This window comes from Prionailurus bengalensis, chromosome A1, assembly GCF_016509475.1.
Source record: "Prionailurus bengalensis isolate Pbe53 chromosome A1, Fcat_Pben_1.1_paternal_pri, whole genome shotgun sequence".
NCBI lineage: Eukaryota > Metazoa > Chordata > Mammalia > Carnivora > Felidae > Prionailurus > Prionailurus bengalensis.
The window spans coordinates 73,958,551-73,982,662 of NC_057343.1; the positions used below are offsets into that span (position 1 = coordinate 73,958,551).

The 24,112-nt window shown below is 41.0% G+C and overlaps 1 protein-coding gene across 2 annotated transcripts in view; it reads left to right on the top strand.

The window, feature by feature from the left end:
- Positions 1–75: 75 nt before the first annotated feature.
- The window catches only part of LOC122484740 (basic immunoglobulin-like variable motif-containing protein), a 76,382-nt gene continuing 52,345 nt past the window's right edge, over positions 76–24,112 (top strand). Inside the window, exons 1-5 of one of the 2 annotated variants that reach the window (XM_043582693.1) lie at positions 76–504; positions 5,290–5,886; positions 12,965–13,091; positions 22,657–22,752; positions 23,990–24,094. In XM_043582693.1, the coding sequence (XP_043438628.1) occupies positions 5,409–5,886; positions 12,965–13,091; positions 22,657–22,752; positions 23,990–24,094 (806 nt within the window). In that variant the 5' untranslated portion in view covers positions 76–504; positions 5,290–5,408. Of the gene's footprint in view, positions 509–5,289; positions 5,887–12,964; positions 13,092–22,656; positions 22,753–23,989; positions 24,095–24,112 lie in introns of both variants that reach the window. The other variant, XM_043582698.1, reaches the window with a different exon arrangement.

Sequence of the window (24,112 nt, forward strand, 5' to 3'; positions counted from 1 at the left end):
CCCCTAGCGGCGGACTCCGGCTTCCGGCCCAGGCGGGAGGCGGGCGGAGCGGCCCGGAGGCCTCGCTGCGGGGACCGGGGCTGGGGGGCTGGGTCCCGGAGAGCGCGCGCGGGCCGAGGAGGCCGCCGGAGGGGCGCGGGCTGGGAGCGCAGCCTGGCTCCTCCCCTCGCCCGGCGCCGCCTCCTCACACACCGGCTCGGCGTGGCGGGGACCGGCCTGCGAGACTGTCGCTTGGGTCCCGGCGGCCTCTGAGCCTGGCGGCGCCGCGAGCTTCGCAGAACAGGGAGGTGGGAGCTCCGCTCGCTTGCCCCGGGAGCCTGGGCTGCACTCCGCCGGGAGGACCCGGTATCCTTCGTAGGCCCGCGGCCGCAGCCCGGGAAGGGGCTCGGGTCTGAGCCCGGCAAGGGGCCTAGTGCGCGTGTGGAGGACACCGGGGAGGAGGACCGAGACCTGACCCGCTGGGGCTTAGCGCGTCTGGCCCAGCTCGTGGGCGCCTTTTCCACTGTTAGTAAGTCACTTCCATGCTATTACCTTTCACTGGCCTTCCGTATGGAATACAGATAATAGTTGTCACATGGGGAGGCTTGCTGAAGAGACTTCTGAAGGTCTTTCGTTCTCTAAGCCAACTTGATACTTTAAAATACGGATTGGAAATATAACCCGAAAAGAATGTAGCCTAGGCGATGGATACTGACCTTACAAATGGAGCGTTTATTTGACAGAACAGTTCGTTCTAGTGACTTCTAAAAATCGTTACTTTACAGGTGCATTTTATAAAATTTTGTTCACTCACAGTTAAACAGTATTTCTGTTGCCTGTGCCATGATGGTTGGCAGCATCATTAAATTGAGCCTTAGGTCCTTTGACATTCTTAGTAAAATCGTAATAGAGCATCTCCTCTCTTACCTGGATTAGGAAGCATCATTCTCACAGACGACACCCAGGGAGGAGGAAAAAGAGGCTGTTTAGCCTAATGTCCAGCCCCTGATTCGTAAAGCCTCTCCTAGTAAATCTTCCTGGAATCTACTAGGCTTCTAATCCGGGGCTTAAAATAATGCCTGGCATGATGTAGGCACTTACAAGTTAAGTCTTTGTTGATGAAACTTTTAAAAAATGCTCTTCCCTGGGGATAGCCCTGGTAAGACTTGTTAAGGAAAGGTACTGAGTATGCACAGGGTGACCTAGCCTGGTCTGGGGAGCAAAGAAAGAATCCCCAGAAAGTGACATGGAAGGATATGAGCAATTAAATGGGGATTAACCAAATACTGGAGGGTGAGTAGGAGCAGAACGCATCCAGAGATTGGAAAGTTGGAAGGAGGAAGGGGGCTCTGAGAGAGGGATGGGGCTAAGGAGATCCATCCTGGGGCCAGGAGTTGGCTTTTTGTTCTAAGAGCCGAAGGTTTTAGGCAGGGGAGTTACGTGAGCATATATATGTGTCCAAGCTTTATTTTCTAATAACTCTGCACAGGTCAGATTAGAAATATCATCCCCGGGGGTGGGGTGGTGCTAGGAGTGGGGATAGACTTGGGAATGGTTTACCAAAATAGGAACAAAAGGAGATATGAGGTGTGACCAAACCAGAGAAGCTACAGGCTATTTAGTGGAGGGACAACTGCACCTTTGTCCCTCAGTGTTTCCTGAGGCTATAATTACAACATAATACAGTGATTGCTGTCTCTAATGATTCTGTTATCAGTAATAACTTGTGCTCAGTTCACTCGTAGGAAAGCCTGAGGACGCGATAATAATAGATAATACAAACATCAGTTAGCTTCAGGGGCTCACACTGACATGGGGAGAACATTCCCCAGATCTGACAGATATTAAGGGAAGAAAATAAACATCAACAGCGTTTGGGTCATGGGAGTTGGATGATTTTCATTTTCTTTGTGTCATATCTGGGTATTTTGTAGTAGTTTTCTCTGTCATTTGTTTTACTTCTGTGATAAAAATCTAGAAACATTACACAATTTTTCAAAGAGAAATTTCCATAAACGATGCTTCAAAGGAGAACGTTTTCATACCGGTATTGGCTTTTATTGACAATTGATATAAATTATGCCCTTATGTGGATGATCTTCACTTTTTTTTTTTTTGTAGAAGTGCAACCAAAACGATCATGCTTGTTGAGTGACCATTATTTAAAAGCAAACAAACCCAAAACGCAAAGAAAACCAGACTATTAAATTTTTGTTAATTAAGTGCTATGTTCTTTCTTGTCTTTAGCTTCCAGAAAGTTCAGCCCTACCTTTTTTTAAAGAAAAAGTTTATTTATTTATTTATTTATTTATTTATTTATTTATTTAGAGAGCACGCACAAGAGAGAGAGCACAAGCAGGAGAGGGGTAGAGGGGGAGAGAGAATCCCAAGCAGGCTCTGCATTGTCAGCACAGAGTCTGATGTGGGGCTTCATCTCGTGAACAGTGAGATCATGACCTGAGCAGAAATCAAGAGTCAAGAGTCAGATGCTTAACCACCTGAGCCACCCAAGCGCCCCTCAGCCCTACCTTTTGTGCTCAAATGCACTAATTTCCTTTTGCCTATGTTTTTGATAAGAATATTCTCTATATGTTCCAAATGAGCATTCTTCATAACATCCCCACGCTACAGAGAGCTGGTCCCATGGGCACACTTCTATTAAATCTGAGGAAGGAAGCTGTGACAAAGTAGAAACTAAGCTTGAGATGAAGAGACAAGGGCAGTGCCCGGAGCATTTCTGTCCCCACCACTCCCTCCGATGGACTCCAACACCCTTGGGTCACTACCCCTTACTTACCAGGGCCCTATGCACCCTATCGCAACCCACCCATACAGCCCCAACGCCACAAATAATACCTACCTCCGTCCACCACGCTGGCTCTCAGAGAAAGGCACCAGGACAACAGATCAGTAGAAAGTGCTTTGTTAGGTCATCTGCTAAGAATCAGAGAAATCGACTCCTCAGAAAAGCCCAGTGTGGTCTGTACAGCCTCAGATACAAGCTTCTCTTTGCATCTTCCTCCAACATCACCATGACACCAGGAGATGAGGAAGAAAGAGAAGGCTTAAAGCTTTCTGTGAAGAGATCCACTGCTAGCACTCCCAGGATTTCTTGAAAACAAGAGAAGTTTCCCAAATGATACTGTTGGGGGTTCCATCTTTGGTGGGGAGGTTCCAGCCAAACCGACTTTTCTGCAAATAACTATAAACTGCACCAGTTCCAAAAAACTCACTCCCCAAAGGTTTGAATGGAAGGAAAGCCTTCCTGGGGTGCCTGGGTGGCTCAGTGGGTTAAGTGTCCTACTCTAGTCAGCTGTACTGACAGCTCAGAGCCTGGAAGCCGCTTTGGATCTTCTCCCCCCCTCTCTGCCCCCCCCCCACTCGTTCTCTCTCTCTCTCTCTCTCTCTCTTTCTCTCAAAAATAAGTAAATATTAAAAAAGAAAAAAGGAAAGCATTCCTTAAAAATAAAGGGAATGGAATCTCTTGTAGGATATGTGGAGTCCTTCTTGTAATGAACTCTGTTACCTTAAATTACATGTAGGACATGCCTTACCTTTACTAGTTTCTGCTCACAGATTTAGAGGGACCACGGCTCTTGTGGCAATCCTTCTTCTGTTATTTCTTATGGCCTTAGAGGTTTTTGTCATTCAATATTTGTATGAGGGGTTTTATATAACCATTTTCTGTAACCTAAGAAAATTATTCTCACCTCTAATTTTTTAAAAAGTGAATGGGCTGAGATATTGACTAGTGAACATCAGACTGGTTACCTGGGGCGGGCTGTGTCTCTTGAGTACTTTTCTATCACTAGCGCCCTGTGGGGTGGGCACACTCAGAACTGGCATCTGCACCCTGTGCCCTCCTGTACCACCTGTGCTGGTCTGACTCATCAAGGTCCTGTAAATCTTCGACTTCCTCAAATGCCCTTGGTTGCTATTTAAACTGTTCTGTTTTCTTCCCCAAAGGAACTGGTGTAGACTTGGAAATGAGTTTTTCCTGAGACTGACCAGAAGTTAGTGACTACTAACTATAATTGTGATGCATGCACAGCTTTATTGGGATATGATTCACACATCATACAATTCACCTGTTTCAAATGTCCAGTTCAGTAGCTTTTAGTATATTCATAATGTTGTGGATTCATCACCTCAATCAATTATAGAATAGTTTCATTATTACAAAAAGAAACCCCATCATCCCCAACCTCCTCCTCCCTCCCAGCTGTAGGTAACCCACTAATCTAATTTCTGTCACTAGAGATTTGCCCATTCTGAACATTTCATATAAATGGAATCATACACTGTCTGCTCCTTTGTGACTGGCTTCATTCATTTAGCATAATGCTTTCAAGGGCCATCTGTGTTGTAGCATGGGTCAGTATTTCATTTATTTTTATTGCCCAATATTCTGTAGCATGGATAAACTACATTTTATTTATCTTACCCATTCATCAATTGATGGATATTTGGGTTGTTTCTCCTTTTTGGCTATGATAAATAATGCCGCTATGAACATTTGTGTGGACATATGTATTCATTTCTCGTAGCTGTATACCTAGGAGTGAAATTGCTTGATCATATGGTCACTCTGTAAGTGTTTGAGGAACTGTTTTCCAAAGTGACTAGACCATTCTGCATTTCCATCAGACGTGTATGAGGGTTCCAGTTCCACCACATCCTCAACAATCCTTATCGTCTATCTTTTTCATTAGAGCCATCCTGCTGGGTTGACATAGTGTCTTATTGTGGTTTTGATTTGCATTTCCAAGATGGCTAATGCTGCTGAACATCATTTCGTTGTGTTTATTGACCATTTCTACACTGTCTTTGGAGAAGTGACTATTCAGATATTTTGCCTATTAAAAAAAATTTTTTTTAATGTTTTTATTTATCTTTGAGAGAAAGAGAAACAGAGCCTGCGTGGGGTGGGCAGAGAGAGAGGGAGATATAGAATCTGAAGCAGGCTCCAGGCTCTGAGCTGTTAGCACGGAGCCTGATGTGGGGCTCGAACTCACGAACCACGAGATCATGACCTGAGCTGAAGTCGGATGTTTAACTGACTGAGCCATCCAGGCGCCCCTAGATATTTTGCCCATTTTTAATTGAGTTGTTTGTATTTTTTTATTATTCTAAAGCATTATTGTAAAATAATTTTTTAATAAAGCAGATGGGTGGTGATTGTGACTCTAGGTGTTTAGTAGTTGTAAAATATTCATTGAATGAACCCGTGTGAAACATTTGATATATTTCTTAGTCTTTTGTAGTGTCTAGCGGATTGTTGATGTTTCTTTCTCCTCCCTCTTTTCTTAGGATCCCATTTTGCAGCTCCCAAGTTTCTGTAGGATGCTCTAAACGATTGTCACAGTTGGTTTTCGAGTAGCAGAAAGAGTTGCAACTTCTCCTTAACAGAACTTTTATAGTTGCATTCAATGCCTAACGTTGCAGAAGCAGAAAGGGCAAATGATTCTGGAAATGGTGAGCACAAATCCGAGAGAAAGTCTCCTGAAGAGAATCTACACGGTGCTGTACAGTCTTTCTGCACTCGTGCCTCGGGGGCACCCTTGGGCCCCAAAGGAGATGGTCATTATCCGTGGAGCTGTCCAGTGACCCATACTCGGGAGAAAATTTATGCCATCTGTTCAGACTATGCCTTTCTCAACCAGGCAACCTCAATCTATAAACCTCCAAATTCAACCCGCTCTTCTTGTCTTCCTGATAGTACCTCTTTATCCGCGGGAAATAACCCATCAAGATATATTGGCATCCCAACTAGTACATCAGAGATCATCTACAATGAAGAAAATAGCTTGGACAACTTATCCAATAGCCTGGGCAAGCTACCTCTCGCATGGGAAATTGATAAGTCTGAATTTGATGGGGTGACCACAAATTTGAAACACAAATCAGGTAAGGAAGGAGGCGTGAATTTCCCATGTGAAAATAATAAGAAAACAATGTATCTTGTTTAAGCTTGCCATTAAGCATGGTTTCCTTTTTTATGCTGCTATACAAGGACCATTGCTATCATGTCTATTACTGTAGTTAAGAAATAACTTTGGGCAGAGGACATTTAGTTCATTAATGGCTTGCCACTGGAAACTGCACACATAACCTTAGCATTTTGAGAGCTTTGAAAAATCTAAGAATGCTGTAAAATACCGGTATTGCAGATAAGTATACAGTAGCTTAGAAATGGTTAATGAGGTGGCTAGAATAACATACCACTCTTTTTTAGTTTTGCAGAGACATGAATCCATCTTTCCCAACTAAACGTTTAGTTTTTTCTTCTGTATAACTGTGGCTTTTTCCTTTTAAAATTGTTTGAGCACCCAGCAGGGTCTCCAGGTACCACTGACTAGGTTGTGTACTGCACAACTTAAGAGGGCGCTATTCACCCAGGGTGCAATACAAAGCCTTCGCAATTGCAGGGTGGTGGCCCTGTGGCAGACACTACTGCTTTTCACTTCTTTCTTTTGAACTCACAGTAATACAGGATTTTTATGTGGTGGGTACTCTTATTTTATAGGTAAAGAGATTGAGGCTCAGAGAGGTTGAGTTGCTTGTGGAAAGACGATAGCTAGGAGGAGGTGGAGGTGGGATTTGTATTTTACTTCTAGGCTTCTTTTTGTAAAACCTCCATACTTCTTGTTTGTTTGTCAGCTTGACTTGTTTCCCAGAATGTCATGTAAATTTGTATTCTCAGCGTGTCAGGGGGGGTTTCACCTTGTGTCTATATTTACAGGTGATTGGTCTATAATTTTTTTGTAATATATTTTTCAGGTTGTTGGAATTAGGGCTATGTAGGTCTCCTAAGACAAGTTGGGAAGTGTTCTCTCCTATTTTCTGAGGGCTTTACAGAGGGGTGCAACAAGTCTCTAACTGTGATCATGGAGTTGTCTTGATTCCCATCGATTCTGTCAAGGTTTAGTTTGTCCATTTCATCTAAGCTGCCAATTTTGTTGGCATGAAGTTCTTTCTTTTTTTTCTTTTTTAAAGTTTATTTATTTATTTTGAGAGAGCGAGCAAGTGAGAGAGAGAGTGAGCACAAGCAGGGGAGGGACAGAGAGGGGGACAGAGAATCCCAAGAAGGCTCCACACTGTCAACGTGGAGTCCGATGCGGGGCTCAATCTCACCAACTGCGAGATCATGACCTGAGCCAGAATCAAGAGTCTCACGCTTAACTGACTGAGCCACCCAGGCCCCCCGAAGTAATTTTTAAAATATTTTTAAATGTTTTTTATTTATTTTGAGGGAGGGGGGCGTGGGCAGGAGAGGAGCAGAGAGAGAGAGAGAGAGAGGGAGAGAGAGAATCCCAAGCAGACTTCGAGCTCTCAGTGCAGAACCTAACACGGGGCTCGATCTCACCAACCATGAGATCGTGACCTGAACCGAGACCAAGAGTTGGCTACTTAAACAACTGAGCCACCCAGGTGTCCCTCCCCAAAGTTATTTCTAATAGTCCTTTTTATCCCTGTAATGTCTATAGGGTCTTTTAGCAATAATTCCTCTTTCCTTTCCTGATAGTGGTAATTTATGTTCTCTCCCTTTTTCTTCTGGTTAGGGGTGTATCAGTTTTGCTCATCTTTTCAGATAACCAGCTTTTAACTTGGTTAATTTTCTCAATTGTTTGTTTCCTATTCTATTGATTTTTGCTTTTTATTATTTTCTTTCTTCTACTTACTTCGGGTTTACTTTGTTCTTCTTTTTCCAATGTTTTGATTCAAAACTTTTCTGCTTCCAGCATTTAGTGCTTAACATGGCTCTGTAAGTACTCTGGTAGCCACAGACCACGAAGGTTGATACACTGTATTTTTATTATCATGTAATTTGAAGTATTTTATAATCTCCCTTGTGATTTTTTTCTTCGATATATATGTTACTGTGAGAAGTATGCTGCTTAATTTCCAGATACTTTGGGGCTTTTTCTAAATATTGATTCTTTTAAAGTTTATTTATTTTGAGAGAGAGAGGGAGTGTGTGTGTGCACACCCACACACACGTGAGCAGGGGAGAGGCAGAGGGAGAGGGAGACCGAAAGAAAATCCTAAGCAGGCTCTGCGCTGTCAGTCCAGAGCCCTATGCAGGGTTTGATCCCAGGAACCATGAGATCATGATCTGAGCCAAAATCAAGAGTCTGATGCTCAACTGACTGAGCCACCCAGGTGCCCCAATATTGATTTCTAATTTATTTCCATTGTGGACAGAGGACATATGAACTCATCTTTTAAAATGGGCTGAGACTTGTTTTATGACCCAACACACAGTCTATGTTGGTGAATGTACCATGTGCATTTGAAAAGATGGGTGTGGTGTTGGGTATAGTGTTCTAGAAATACACATTGGGTCGAAGTGTTTGTGATTGGGTCAAAGTGTTGTTCACATCTTCTGTGTCACTACTGAATTTTTGTCTTGTTCTCTTCACAGCTGAAAATGAAATGTTAAGGGGTGCCTGGGTGGCTCGGTCGGTTAAGCAGCCGACTTCGGCCCAGGTCACGATCTCGCGGTCCGTGGGTTCAAGCCCCGCGTCGGGCTCTGTGCTGACAGCTCAGAGCCTGGAGCCTGTTTCAGATTCTGTGTCTCCCTCTCTCTGACCCTCCCCTGTTCATGCTCTGTCTCTCCCTGTCTCAAAAATAAATAAATGTTAAAAAAAAATTAAAAAAAAAAAGAAAATGAAATGTTAAAAATCTCCAGCTATGATTGTTATCTTTTCTGCATTTAATTCTGTTGATTTTTGCTTCCATGTAATTTGAAGCTCTATTAATTAGGTGCACACACAATATGAGTATTATTTCCTCTTGTTGAATTGACCTTTTTTATTGTTATGAAATGTCCCTCATTATTCCTGGTAATATTTCTTGTTCTGAAAGCTATGTTGTTTGATATTAATCTGGCTACTCCAGCTTTCTTTTGACTAGTGCTTGCATGGTGTATCTTTTCCTGTCTGTTTATTTTCAACTTGTATCTTTTTATATTTAAAGTGCATCTCTCCTGCTCAACCATAAAAAAGGATGAGAATTTGCCGTTTGCAACATGGATGGATCTAGAGGGTATCATGCTAAGTGAAATAGTTCAGACAGGGAAAGACAAATACTGTATGATTTTACTTTAACGTGGAATCTAAAACCTGAAACTAACGAGTAAACAAGCAAACAAACAAAGCAGAATCAGACCTACAAATACAGAGAACAGAGTGATGGTTGCCAGAGGAGAGAGGGGTGGGGGACAGGCACAATTGGTAAAGGGGTGTGAGAGATACAGGCTTCCAGTTAGAGAGTGAATGCCTCATGGGAGTAAGAGGTACAGCGTAGGGGATACAGTCAAGGTTCTGTAATAGTGTGGTGTGGTGACAGATGGTAGCCACTCTTACGGTGAGTGTAGCATATAGAGTTGTTGAATCACTATGTTGTACACTTGAAACGAATGTAACATTGTGTGTCAGTCAGCTCGCCTCGGAAAAGACATGATTCATCTTCCTTTTGATAAAAACTTGATAGCTGAAGAAAAAGATAAAGTGGATCTCTTAAAGATAAGTATATTCCATGAATTATTTGTTTTAGATTATTGTTTTTTTTAGTTCTGGAGTTTACATTTTTAAAGTAGTTTTTGTTTCCTATCTTGGGTTTCCTATCTTCTCATTCCTTACTGGAAGATTTTATCTATCTCATAAAGCATAGATACAATATCCACTTTCTTTTTTCCTTTCCTTTTTTTTTCTTCCTTCTTTCCTTTTTTTCATCCTTCTTTTCTTTCTCTTCTTTTTTCTTTTTTGAGAGAGAGAGGGTGCAAATGAGCAAAGGGCAGAGAGAGAGAGAGAGAATCCCATGGGGGGCAGAGAGGGAGAGTGAGTGAGGGAGAGAGAGAGAAGTGGGGCTCACCCATAGCAAGGCTCACACTCACCAACCATGACATCAAGACCTGAGCCAAAGTCTGATGCTTGACTGATAGACCCACCCAGGTGCCCCTGTAATATCCACTTTAAAATCCTTATCTGCTGGGGTGTCTGGGTGGCTCAGTCAGTTAAGATCTCAGCTTGAGATCTCAGCTCGGGTCTTGACCTCAGGGTTGTGAGTTCAAGCCCCATGTTGGGCTCTGTGCTGGGTGTGAAACCTACTTAAAATAAGATAAGATAGAATCCTTATCTGCCAGTTTTAAAATTTGGGTCATCTTCGAGTTGGTCTAATCTTTTTTTCTTGAGAAGGTGTCACATTTTCTAGTTTCCTCACATATTCAATAATTTTGGATTGTATGCTGGGTATTGGAAATGTGTTGATTTTGGATTCTTGTATATTCCTCCAAAGAGTGCTTTATTTCAAGTTTGTTCATTTGTTTGTTTTTAATTTTAGCACCAATAGATTTGGTTTGACTAAAACCACAAATTCTGTCCCTTAAGGACATTTGAAATCTCTGTCCAATATTTTTTGGCCTTAGCTGTGCTCTTTGGGGTCTGCTCTGTGCACGCATGGTTCCAGAGTCAGCCTAAGATTGGGGCCAAATTTATGCACAGAATTTGAGTCTCCCCTTTTCTGGCTCTTTTATTTCTGGGGTGCCCACCCGCCTCACTTTCCAGTGACAGTGATTGCCCCAAACTCTGTCCCCTGGTTCCTCAAGTCAAAAAGATGGCAGATACTCTACTTTTTGCTATGCTCAGACCTTTCTCTAAAAGGCAGCGTGGTGAATAGAGGTAGCTGTGTGTGTATGTGTGTTCCTTTTGGTGTCAGAGCTGTATGGTTGTGTTGTGGGCCAGGTGGGGAACGGAAGAAGGAATATGGCGGTGACAGACAGCAGTGGGCAGAGGTTCTTGGGGTTGATGAGATGGGGAGACAGTGTTCAGGCGTGGGTATGTTACGTTCTCTCAAACTTAGCTCCCACTTTGCCAGAGCTTTCCTCTCTCCCGAGCTGAATGGAATTTCGCCCGTGTGGCAACAGGTGGATTTACCAAGGATGCTTATTTGGAACACACACTTCTTTAGCCCGGGGGGCTCCAGGGCGTAAAGTTGAAGGGGACAGAGGGCAGGCTTAGGTAGCCTCAGAGGAAAGCGTGTGGGGCCAGACCACCCCAGGGGGTGCTGAGGGCACTGATCAGCACGCTTCATTAGCCTCTAAGGTTTTAAGTGGCTGGGAAAACTGCGTAGGGCATTAAGGCATTATGGGGCAGTGAAGACAAGACATCGGAGAAATGCTGGACAGTAGTTTTTCCATCTTGTCAGTCTCTAAGATGTATTTTATTAGGGGAAGAAACTTGTCCGAATGGGACTTAGCTCATATTTGCCACTGGTTGTTGAGCTCTGTGGAAATTGTGTGTTCTCTGTGAAGACTTCGAATAGCTAGAGGCAGTGGGGAAAAACTGGTGTCTGGATATTACAGTGTTTGTCATTATGACATCTTACAAAAATCAGAGAAATCCCCTGTGTCACCGTAGTTTCTGAGTTCCAGCTGGTTTGGGTTTTATTGAAAGGCGAATGAAATAAACCCCTTCCTGTGTTTGTTTTCTAGACATATCTCTCGATGATCTATGTCTTATCATTGTGAATAACTCATAAAAATAAAATATTAGCTCTAATATAATTTCATATCAGGTTTGATCACTTCATCGAAAATGTAGTATGTGTGAAATTTATTCAAGTATTTGAGCATAGCTGTCTGAAATGTTAATGGTATTTTACTGACATGAAAGTTGGATGTTATTTATTAATATATTTTTTAAAGTTTTAATTTAAATTCCAGTCAGTTAACAGAAAGTGTAATACTCGTTTCAGGCATACAATGTAGGGATTCAACATTCCACACCTCACCTGGTGCTCATCTCGACAAGTGCATCCTTAATCCCCATCACCTATTTCCCCCACAGCCACCCACCTCCCTTCTGGTAACCATCATTTCTCTATAGTTAAGATTTTAACTAAATAGGTGGGGTTTTTTTTTTTTTTTTTTGCCTGAGTAATCCATTAGCATCGTTCAGAAACAAAAAGTGTAAAAATTAAACAGTGCAGTGTCTCATTCTCAGTTTTGTCTTCTTTTTGTCTAGCTTCCAATTCTCCTCCCGCTTAGGTGACCCTGCTATTTGCTTTACATGTCTTTTGGAGAGAGTGGTGTGTGTGTGTGTGTGTGTGTGTGTGTGTGTGTGTGTGTGTTTGCTTGCATGTGCTCACGTGTGCACATGCGTGCGTGTGTGTGCGTGCACACTTCATTACGTACACACACACAGAAAGAAGACTTTGTTTTCCGTTCTAGTTCCTGGGGCTGAAGTCACGTTTTCATAATGTACACATGAGCATCATTCTTAATCCATTTTGTGGTCTCTGTAAGGCCTGCAGGTATTTTTAAATATCGTATCATTGCATTATTGGACCTATTGCTTTTACTTTCTTAACAGAGTTACATTAATGTGGTTTTATTGTTTTGTAGAAAGGGATTCATTTTCTGGAAAGTGGTCTAGTTAAATATTTTACCATTGGTAATTTGATTTTCTAAACCAAAGATTTTGCGATTCATTCTTTTCCTAGAGAAGGGACTAGATCAGGAGTTGGAAGTGTAAGAATCTGATAGGAACTACACTCATGATTGCTTAAACTTGTTTTTATTTATTCTCTCTCTTTAAGCCAGGGGACTATTCTTGAAGATACATGTCTTTCTTCAACATGTTTGCAATATCATTTTGAGAACTAGTGGCAGTTACTTTTTAATTTTGTCACATAATTTTTTAAATGTTTATTTATTTTTGAGAGAGAGTCAGAGCTCAAGTTGGGGAGGGGCACAGAGAGAGACACACACAGAATCTGAAGCAGGCTCCAGGCTCTGAGCTGTCAGCACAGAACCCGATGCGACGTGGGACTCAAACTCGTGAACCTCAAGATCATGATCTGAGATGAAGTTGGTTGCTTAACCAACTGTGTCACCCGGGGGTCCCTTTTACATAATTAATTATACTCCATAATGGCTTATTTCATCCTGAGCATTTTGCTTACTTTGTATTCTTGTGTCTAGGCAATGTAAAGAAACAAATTTGCAAGAAAAAAACTTCAGACAAAAAAGGAAGACATCAGAGGGAGTGGCCTCAGTATTCTCCTCTTGAAGATATTAAGCAGCGGAAAGTATTAGATCTCAGAAGATGGTAATCTCTAAAAATTGACTTTTTTCCTTAACCACACTTAACACAATAGCGTTGTCATACTTAATAAAGTTAATAATATTTCCATAGTATCTAATTCCTAGGCTAAATTTAGGTTTTCCACATTGTTTTGAAGTATTTTCACAACTGGTTGTTCATTGTGGTTCCCAACCACATGAACCACACTTAGTGTTTGCTTGTTGTGGCTTGTATGTGTCTCTTAACCTAGAACAGTCTCTGCCTCCCTCCCCTCACTTTTGTTTTTTAAATTCTAGGAGATTGACTTCTTTTTTTTTTCTCTAATGTTTATTTATTTATTTAGAGAGAGAGAGTACAGGGAAGGGGCAGAGAGAGAGAAAGAGAGAGAGAGAGAGAATCCCAAGCACGCTCCATGCTGTCAGTGCAGAGCCCAACAGCGAGGCTCAATCTCGTAAACTGTGAGATCATGACCTGAGCCAAAATCAAGAGTTGGACACTTAACTGACTGAACCACCCAGGGGCCCCTAGATTAACTTCTTAAAGAGACTTGGCCAGATATCTTCTAGAGTGTCCTACCTTCTGGATTTGTCTGATATTTCCCCCCTGTTGTCTAAATTATTTCTATAGCCACAGTATTTCCTGACAGCTGGAAGTTAGACATACAGACTTGGTTTAGATTCTGATTGAACATTTTAGGCAACAGTACTGCCTCGGTGACCCTTTGTTCTTCATACTGCATCACATCAGGGGATGCATAGTATCTGGTCGTCCCGTACTAGATTCTAAGACTGATTATTGGATTTAGGCGGTGACAGCGTCAGCCCACATTGTCAAGTTCTTTTTTCTTCCTTTCTGCAACCATCACATAATCAGTGGGGGGGGGGGGGGGGACGGGGGACAGTGGCATCAGGCTAATATCCTGTCCCCATTAACTTTTCACCTAGTGGTTTTAGCCAAACCCATTGATGATTGTTACCTGAATCCTTGCTAGAAAATGGTGATATTTCAAATTTCTTTTATATCTTCTCCCTTTATTAGTTAGTGATCTTCTTCCAATAAGAAGAGCTTTCACTCATCAACTGTGGCTGTTTGGTTACCTTGGAATACAGTTCCTATTTGAAAGAAAAAAATGTTTAATTAATGATGGCTTTTAGATATTACTAGTCTATGATTTGAGATTAAAAAAAATTTTTTTTTTACCATTTATTTATTATTGAAAGAGAGAGTCAGAGCCTGAGCAGGGGAGGGGCAGAGGGAGAGGGAGACACAGAATCTGAAGCAGGCTCAGGCCAGGCTCTGAGCTGTCAGCACAGAGCCTGACGCAGGGCTTGAACTCACAAACCGTGAGATTATGACCTGAGCCGAAGTCAGAGGCTTAACCAACTGAGCCACCCAGGTGCTCCTATGGGTTGAGATTTTAAAAATTATTTGTGTGAGGTTTAAAAAATGTTAGATTTTATCACCTATTTAATAAATATTGGACCCTTTACTGTGGCCGAGAATACAGAGATACACAAAACATGGTGTTTGTTTTCTCAGATTTAAAATGTAGGTGAGAAATGGGGACTAAGCAGAGAAATATAAAATATCTCAGACAGGTTTCAGACAAAGATGGGTATGAATATTCAGACAAGATGGGTATGAATAAACTACAACATGAGAGGAAATAATGATCATCAAAAGGCTTCACTGAGGAGCTGGGTCTTAAGAGAGGTATGGAGGAGGGTCCAAAGGTCTTTGCATGGATGGGAGGAGAGTGTCTTGCGTATTGGTAATGAAGATTAGACAGGCTTGTCTGGGGTGAAGTTCAGAAGCTAAGAAGCTTACCTAACATCACACGGTGAAGAAGCAGATCTTGTATTAAAACTGAAGAGAGCCAGACTCCAAAGTTCACATTCTTTCTTTGTAACCTGTCATGATCTGTATCTTGGACACCAGGCTAAGGATTTAGATTTTTTTTGTTGTTGTTCCTGACATAGAGAGAAGCCATTGATGATTTCTTAACAAAAAGGTATTTTAAAAGATTAATTGGTAGTAATCAGGATGTAGATTGTATTGGAGAAGAGGCATTAGAATCAAAAACAGTAATTTTAGTTTCTTTGGAGAAAGCCTTTGCCCATTTTTGCTTCTAATCCCTTAGACCTAAGATTTGTTTTAACAACTAATTTGGGTAATTGTATTTTAATAGTATAACATGTGAAACCATAAGGCTTGGATGAGGAAGGATAGATGGGAGAAATAACCTGAGGGGAAACACTGTTAGGATGACAAACTCATTTCCCACTGAAGATATTACAAGAGTACGGTTGGAATGGAAACACCCGTAGGAGATAGTAGAAAGTCAGTAAAAGTTTTAGGCTGGTCATGAACAAGACCAGTAAACAAGTTTGGACTGATGAAGAAATATGGAAAATCTTAAGGGTGTCTAGGAGTGACCCTAAGACTTTGTGAAGAGGTGTTTTGGATAGAAGTTGGAGATTTAAATATGACAGAATAAGGTCTGTTTACTCCATTCCTTCTCTCTATTGGGGAGGTAGCTTTCCTCTGCTCTTCAAGGCTCTTCTAGATGGACTTAGAATCAAATTGACATGAGACAGATTAACAGGAGAAACTCAGCGTATGTACAGGGAATTCACACAGACATTGAAATTCTAAAGACATTGAGGTAACATGAAGGTTATGTGAGCTAAGGAGAGGGGTAGGAGTCTGTGGATAAGAGGAGGAAGGCTATTAGTAGGGAGATGAAAGGAGATGTTTTGAAAAACAAAAATTACCCTATTATGCAGATAAGTTTCTCAGGTAAAGGGGAGTCTCTGGTTAATAGCTCTCTTCCTGGTAAAGCAGGCAGTTGATGGGGGGGGGGGGGCGGGGCTGGATAATGAGCTTTTTCTGAATCTGCTGGGTTTGGATTGCTTTCAGCTCAAAATAATGTTCATGCCAAAGCGACCCATCTTGGGGTGGCCTGCCCTTGGCCTCTATGCCTCAAACCCATGGAAACAATAACAAGAAAATAAAAAATAGGGGAAAACTCTTATCTTCCCTGAAACAAAGAATTAACAATATCCCCAAACCATAGTCTCTAATACATGCTTCTCAAATCCTCTGCACTCTGGACCAACAGGGAGATGACACCAAGAACTGCAAAGACTACTATTAGCCTCAAATGGTACAGGTTTCCCTAAAGTTCATGTGGCAGTCCTGAAACCATCCGGTGACCCTTTGGTTAGATCTAGGGGTGTGAGCCACTGCACCAGGGGAGGAACATCAGAGTTCTTGATGGAGATCCAGTTCAGCACTACAGAAATGCAGGTAGGGGTTGTGGAAGGAGACATCCTGCTCCTCTGATCGCTACTGGATTATTTTACTTCCTAATTTCTAGCTAAGGACAGTGCCTCTAGTGAATTGCTGGGAAGGTAGTGATGGCAAGAGTGGAACGTAGGCCACCCACTTCCTGATTTCAAAACCTCCCAGAGCTACATAATCAAAACAGTGTGATCCTGGCATAAAGACAGATATGTAGACAAATGGGTCAGAATAGAAAGCCCAGAGAGAAACACTCATGTACATGGGCAAACAATCTTCCGTAAGGGTGCCAAGCCCACGGAATAGAGAAAGGACAGTCTCTTCAGCAAATGGTGCTGGGAAAAGTGGATATCCACCTGCAAAAGAATGAACTTGACCCTGCTTATCAAAAATTAACTCAAAATAGATTAAAGACATAAATGTAAAGACCTAAAACTATGAAACTAGAAGAAAACTTAGGGGGAAATTTCATGACATTGAATTTAACAACGATATCTGAGATATGACACCAAAAGCACAGGTAACAAAAGCAAAAATAGACAAATAGAATCATATCAAACCTTAAAACTTCTGTGCATCAAAGAAAACCATCAAAGTGAAAAGGCATCCTACAGAATGGGAGAAAATATTTTGCAGATCATACATCTGATAAGGGGTTAATATCCAGAATATGTAAAGGACTCCTACAATTCAACAACAAAAATACCAAAGAACCCAATTAAAACATGGGCAAAGGACTTGAACAGACATTTTTCCAAAGAATATGCAAATGGACAGCAAGCATACAAAAAGATGCTCAACACCATTGTCAGAGAAATGGCAAATCAAAATTGCAATATGGTATTTCCTCACACCCAGTAGGATGGCCACTATGAAAAAAGCCAGAAAATAATAATTGTTGGCAAGAATGTGGAGAAATCAGAACTTTTGTGTGCTGTCGGTAGGAATATAAAAATCTAAAATAGTACAGCCCCTATGGAAAATAGTGTGGAAGTTTCTTGAAAAGTTAAAAATAGAATGTGTGTTGTGGCTGAATGTTTGTGTCTCCCCCCAATTCATATATTGGAATCCTAACCCCCAATGTGACGGTATTAAGAGATGGGGTCTTTGGGAGGTGATTGGGTCATGAAGGGGGAGCCCCCATGAATGGGATTTGTACCTTGTAAAGGACAGGAAGTGGGAGATTGCTTCCTCCTCTGTCTCTGCTCCATTGTGTGAGGACACAATGAGAGGATGGCCATATGCAGTTTCTCCCCAGACATTAGATTCGTTGGCACCTCAGTTTTGGACTTCTTAGCTTCTAGAACTATAGGAAATAAATAATTGTTTGTTGTTGAAGCCACTAAGTCTGTCATAATTTGTTATAGCAGCCTGAGCTAAGATACCATATGATCCTGTAATCCCACTTCTGGGTATATATCCAAAAGAATTGAAAGCAGGATCTTGAAGAGATATTTGCATACTGTGTTCATTGCAGCATTATTCACAATAGCTGGGAAGGGGAAACAGCCCAAGTGTCCATTGATAGTTGAAGGAATAAAGAAAATGTGGTATATACACACAATGGAATATTAATTCAGCCTTAAAATAAAAGGAATTCTGACACACGGTACAACATGGATGAACTTTGAGGACATTATGCTAGGTGAAATAAGCCAGACACAAAATGGCTAATAATGTGTGATTCTATTTGTAAGAGGTACTTAAGAGTTGTCAAAATGAAAGAGAAAGAATGTATAATGGTGGTCACCAGTGACAAAAAGAGAAATACTGTATGATTCCATTTATATGAAGTATAAAGTAGTCAAACTCATAAAAGCAGAAAGTAGAATGGTGTTTGTCACAGGCTGGGGGGAGGGGGGAAAAAGGTGTTGTCCAGTGGGTGTAGAGTTTCAGTCTTGCAAGATGGAGACATTCTAGAGATCTCTTTCACAACACTGAATATAGTTAACATGACTCAACTGTACCCTTAAAAACTGGTTAAGATGGTATATTTCATGTTATGTGTCTTTACCAAAATTATAAAAAAAAAACAAAACAAAAATGAGGGGCAGACTTGACAAATTTGATGATGGGGTGTTGAAGACAGCAAACAGCTCTTCAGTGATAATCGGCTCTATTCAAGGATGAGGAAAGACAGAGGAAGCAACTTGATATATGTGTATAAAAATTGCAAATAAAAACGGGCAACTGTGGAAGGCATATACATCTTTGGAAGAGTTATTCAAGGAAATAAAGTTAAAATTGACAATAAGCCCTTTATATCAAAAAAGTTATAATTCATACAATTTTTCAAAATGAAGTCAAAGAAGAGATTATATGACTACAGAAGGGGAAATAATTGGCAGACCCACAGAAAGAAGTGGAGGACAAAGTCATTGCACAGGTGAAAACCACATTAGAAGCAGGAAAAAAAAAACCCAACCCAGTGAAAAACATAATTAAGTCAATGGTGAGTCAGTGTGAGGAAATTGCACAAAACCCAAATGGAAAATAACAAAGATATAAAAAGGATTAAAGGACAGATAAATATTGGGGCGCCTGACTGGCTCAGTAGGTAGAGCATATGAATCTTGATCTTGGGGTTATGAGTTTGAGCCTCACATTGGCTGTAGATATTACTTAAAAATAAAATTGTTAAAAACAGCAACAACAACAACAGATAGATATGGGTAACAGACAGAGGCTCCAAATATCAGTAACTGGTATTCCTGAGAAAGAGATCAGAACAAATAGAAAAAAAAAAAAATATTGAAAGACACAATTGGAAGGAACGTTCCCAAAAGAAGGAAAAGCTAGAGTCTACAGATATAAAAGTGCAAACTGTGTCCCAGGAAAGGAAAACCGATACAGATTGATCAGCACCAAGGCATGTTCTGGTGGAGTTACTAGAGTTCAAGCAAAAGGAGTCATGGGTCTGCAGTGCAAAACCAGTACAAAGGGAAATTACCCCTTTGGTCTCAGTCTTCACATCATGGCAGTACTAGCTATCAGGCTACAGTGGAATCATGTTTCTCAGGACAGAAAAAGTCACCCAAGTGTCCTATTTATGTTGTCATTCAAGTATGGAAGCAACAGACTCCCAGTCATGCAAGAATTGAGTGACTGCAATGGCCATGAGCTCTTAGCCACTCAACAAGGAATGTCAACCACCCAAGATATCTGGTGAGAAAAAATAAGGAATGGAAGAGCATCAGGAAACAAGTCATGGTGACTGCTAAGTCCATTTGTTGGAAATTTAGTTGCAGAACAGAATGTAGGTGGTAGCTATGAATACATGAGCTCTTATGGAAGTTAGCTTCTGAGTGTGAAATATGAGAGCCCTGTAACGCCAACACTTTCTCAAGTCAGGGTCATTTCTGTGGGAGGAGTTCTTTTTTAAACAGCCTTGCAAATAGCTATAAACAAAACCATTCATAATGTGTTCAGGGTTTTTTGCTTTTGTGGATGTAAAGCAGTTTGTAGTGTTTCCTGGATGATGATTAGCATATGAGTTTCCTAGAGCTACCATAACAAAGTGCCATAAACTGGCTGGATTAAATCAACAGGAACTGGCTCATAGTTCTGGAGGTCGGGAGTCAGAGCCCAAGCTGTTGGGAGGGCCACATTCCCTCTGAAATCCGACGGCTAGACTCTGCTTCATCCTAGCTTCTGGTGCCTTGTTGGCGGTCCTTGGTATTCCTAGGCTTGCTGCTGCGACACTTCTGTCTCTGAGTTTTCCCTTCATGTGTTTGGGTCTTCACACGGCACTCTCCTCTCTGCATGTCCCTTTTTTCTTTTTTATAAGGACACCAGCCATCTTGGATTAAGAGCCCACACTTACTCAAGTATGACTTCATCTTAACTTGATTTTATCTGTGAAGACCTTATTTCCAAATTAGATTGTATTCATAGGTACCTGTGGTTAGGTCTTCAACGTATCTTTTTTTAATTAACAAAAAAAGTTTGTTTATTTATTTTTAAACTTGTTAATGTTTATTTATTTTTGAGATAGAGACAGAGTATGAGTGGTGGGGGGAGGGGGGTGGGAAGAGTGGGAGGGAGACACAGAATCCAAAGCAGGATCCAGGCTCCGAGCTGTCAGCACAGAGCCCGATGCGGGGCTCGAACCCATGGGCCGTGAGATCATGACCTGAGCCGAAGTCAGATGCTCAATCAACTGAGCCACCCAGGTGCCCCTATTTATTTATTTTGAGAGAGAGAGAGAGAGAGAGAGAGAGAGAGAGAGAGAGAGAGAGAAGAGACAGAGAGCACGTGCTTGCAAGTGGGTGAGGGGCAGAGAGAAAGGGAGAGAGAATCCCAAGCAGGCTGCATGCTGTCAGTGCAGAGCCCAATGTGGGGCTCAGTCTCACAAACCATGAGATAATGACCTGAGCCAAAATCAAGAGTTGGATTCTTAACTGCCTGAGCCACCCAGGTGCCCCATGGACTTCAGTGTATCTTTTTTAGGTGGGTGCAGTTCAATCCATAACAATCCCTGTATTATGTGGCTATATAATAACCGTATAGTTTAGTAACCATAATCATCTTTTGTATCTTAAGCCTGTAGATACAAGGGTCATTGTTGACTTATGTATGTGCATTATGCATATTATATGCACATATACAAATAAACGTACACTTGCAATTTTTCTTTTTGTAATTAATTTTTAAAATATTTTTATTTATTTCGAGACAGAGAGAGAGAGAGAGCGCATATGCACCCTTGAGCATATGCACAAGCATGGGGAGGGGCAGAGAGAGAGGGAGAGAGTCCCAGGCAGGCCCCTCACTCAGCTCAGAGCCCAAGGAGGAGCACAGTCTCACAACCGTGAGATCATGACCTGAGCCGAAATCAAGAGTCAGATGCTTCAACAACTGAGCCACCCAGGCACCCCTCTTTTTGTAATTAATTGTAAGGTAATACTAAAACTGTGTTTAGTGATGATAAATCTTGTTTCTCCTTTTTGTTTTGCACCTTCATTAGAAAGTAGTTGGGAGAGGCGCCTGGCTGGCTTAGTCAGTAGAACCTGTGACTCTTGATCTCAGGGTTGTGGGTTTGAGCTTCAAGGGTATAGAGATTACTTAAAAAAAAAAAAAAAAAAAAAAAAAAAAAAAAAAAAGAAAGAAAGCAAGCAGTTAGGGAAATAATTTGAAACCCAATACTATTTTTTTTTTTTAATTTTTTAATGCTTATTTATTTTTGAGAGACACAGAGACAGAGCATGACCGGGGAGGGCAAGAGAGAGAGAGAGGGAGACACAGAATCTGAAGCAGGCTCCAGGCTCTAAACTCTCAACACAGAGCTTGATGCAGGGCTCAAACCCACAAGCTGTGAGACCATGACCTGAGCTGAAGTCAAATGCTTAGTCGACTGAGCCACCAGGTGCCCCACTATTTCTTTCTTTCTTTTTTTTTTTTTAAATTGAATAGTCTGCTTCTTTTCTCCTCTGTTCATGTTAGCTGTGGTCACTTCTCTTGACACATGACTGGAAAATTGTCTGGATTAGTCAGTGCAATGAAATTGTGCTATGGAAGGATTTTGTGCTACATTTTAAAATTCTCTGTGATAACGGGGTACCTGGCTGGCTTAGTCGGTTAAGCATTGGACTTTGGCTCAGGTCATGATCTCACGGCTCGTGAGTTCAAGCCCTGCATCTGCTCTCTGCTGTCAGTGTGGAGTCTGCTTCTGATCCTCTGCCTTCGTCTCTCTGTGCCTCTCCCCAGCTCGTGCTCTCTCTCAAAAAAAAAAAAAAAAAATAAATAAAAAATAAATAAATAAATAAATAAAATTAAAAAATAAAATTCTAAAAAGAAAAAATTCTCTGTGACAATGGAGCTGCTGGTTTTAGTTGGACACAGTGGGTGATAAATTGATGTTTTGTAGTCTGAGTTGAAAAATCTCTGAAAAGTTGATACATGGGGACAATGCTTTGTTTCATTTTTCCAGTATTTTTGAAGTTGCAAATAATCATGTATGCAGCTCAACTAGTAACTTATGCTGAAATTTTAGTAGTTGGTATCTGCATTTATATATCATTTTTTTCCATTGGTTTGGAGAACATCTACTTTAATTAGTGGTTAAACTTAGCTAACTTTATTAAACTGGATGGTTTATTGTTGCTGTGCATGCATTTCTGATATGTTTAATAAATACAAAAATATTTTAAGGGAGTAAAGATTTTACCTTGGCTTTAATGAGAGAAGTTTTCATTATGTTAACACATTTAGTTGCCATGAGTGTTATATTTCTATATGCATATTTTGTATTCATTCAAGTGAAGAAAGCAACGTTTTGTTTTCTCAGGTACTGCATAAGCCGACCGCAATATAAGACTTCTTGTGGCATCTCCTCATTAATTTCTTGTTGGAATTTCTTGTACAGCACAATAGGAGCTGGAAAGTAAGTATGTTAATTTAGTGGTATCCCTAAACTCCAAATTCCAAAGTTACTTTGTGTTACTTTTTCTGTCATTGAAGATTTCTTTTTAAATATTTTATTTTTATTATTTTTAGAGTGGGGTGAGGGGCAGAGGGAGGGAGGGAGGGAGGGAGAGAGAGAGAGAGAGAGAGAGAGAGAGAGAGAGAGAGAATCTTAAGCAGGCACCACGCAGGGCTTGATCCTATGACTCTGAGATCATGACCTGAGCCAGATACTCAACCAACTGAGCTACCCAGGCACTCCTGTAATTGGACATTTTTAAAAATAGATTTTTCATAAATCGAGAAGAAAATTGCTATTTTTTATAAGCCTTTAGCTGAAAATAATAAGTATGCATTATTGGGGCGCCTGGGTGGTTCAGTCGGTTGAACGTCTGACTTCGGCTCAGGTCAGGATCTCGCAATTTTGTGAGTTCGAGCCCCACGTCAGGCTCTGTGCTGTCAGCTCAGAGCCTGGAGCCTGTTTCAGATATGTCTCCCTCTCTCTGCCCCTTCCCGCTCATGCTCTGTCTCTCTCTGTCTCTCAAAAATGAATAAACGTTAAAAAAAAATTAAAAAAAAGTAAGTATGCATTATTGTGACAAAATAAACATTAAAAATGCAGTTGACCCTTAAACAATGCAGGGGTTAGGGCAGTCTAAAATCCACATATTATTTTTGACTCCCCCAAAACTTAACTAGTAACAGTCTACCGTTGACCAGAAACCTTACCAATAAAGTAAACTAGATGAACACATATTTTGTATGTAGTATTTTGTATGTATTATATGCTGTATTTTTACAATGAAGTAAGCTAGAGAACAAAGATGTTACTAAGAAATTCATTAAGAAAGAGAAAATACATTTATAGTTCTGCACTGAATTTATAAAGAAAAAATCTGTGTGTAAGTGCACAGTTTAAACCCACATCGTTCAAAGGTCACCTGTATTAGTAAAATTGTTTACAAATCAGATGCAGGACAGTTGTTGGGATGAGCACTGGGTGTTACACATAGGGATGAATCCCTGGAACCTACTCCTGAAATCATTGTTGCACTCTATGCTAACTCAGGTGTAAATTAAAAAAAAAAAAAAGAAGAAGAAGAAAAAAAAATAACAACAAAACAAAAACCAAATCAGATGGACATATGAACGTTGAGACAGGTTATCATTTGCATGCGACTGGAACTGTAAAATGAAAGGCAATGTTTCTTTTCTAGTCTGCCACCTGTTACCCAAGAAGAAGCTTTACATATTTTGGGCTTTCAACCTCCATTTGAAGATATTAGGTTCGGCCCTTTCACTGGAAATACAACACTTATGAGGTATGAAGTCCTCCCTTA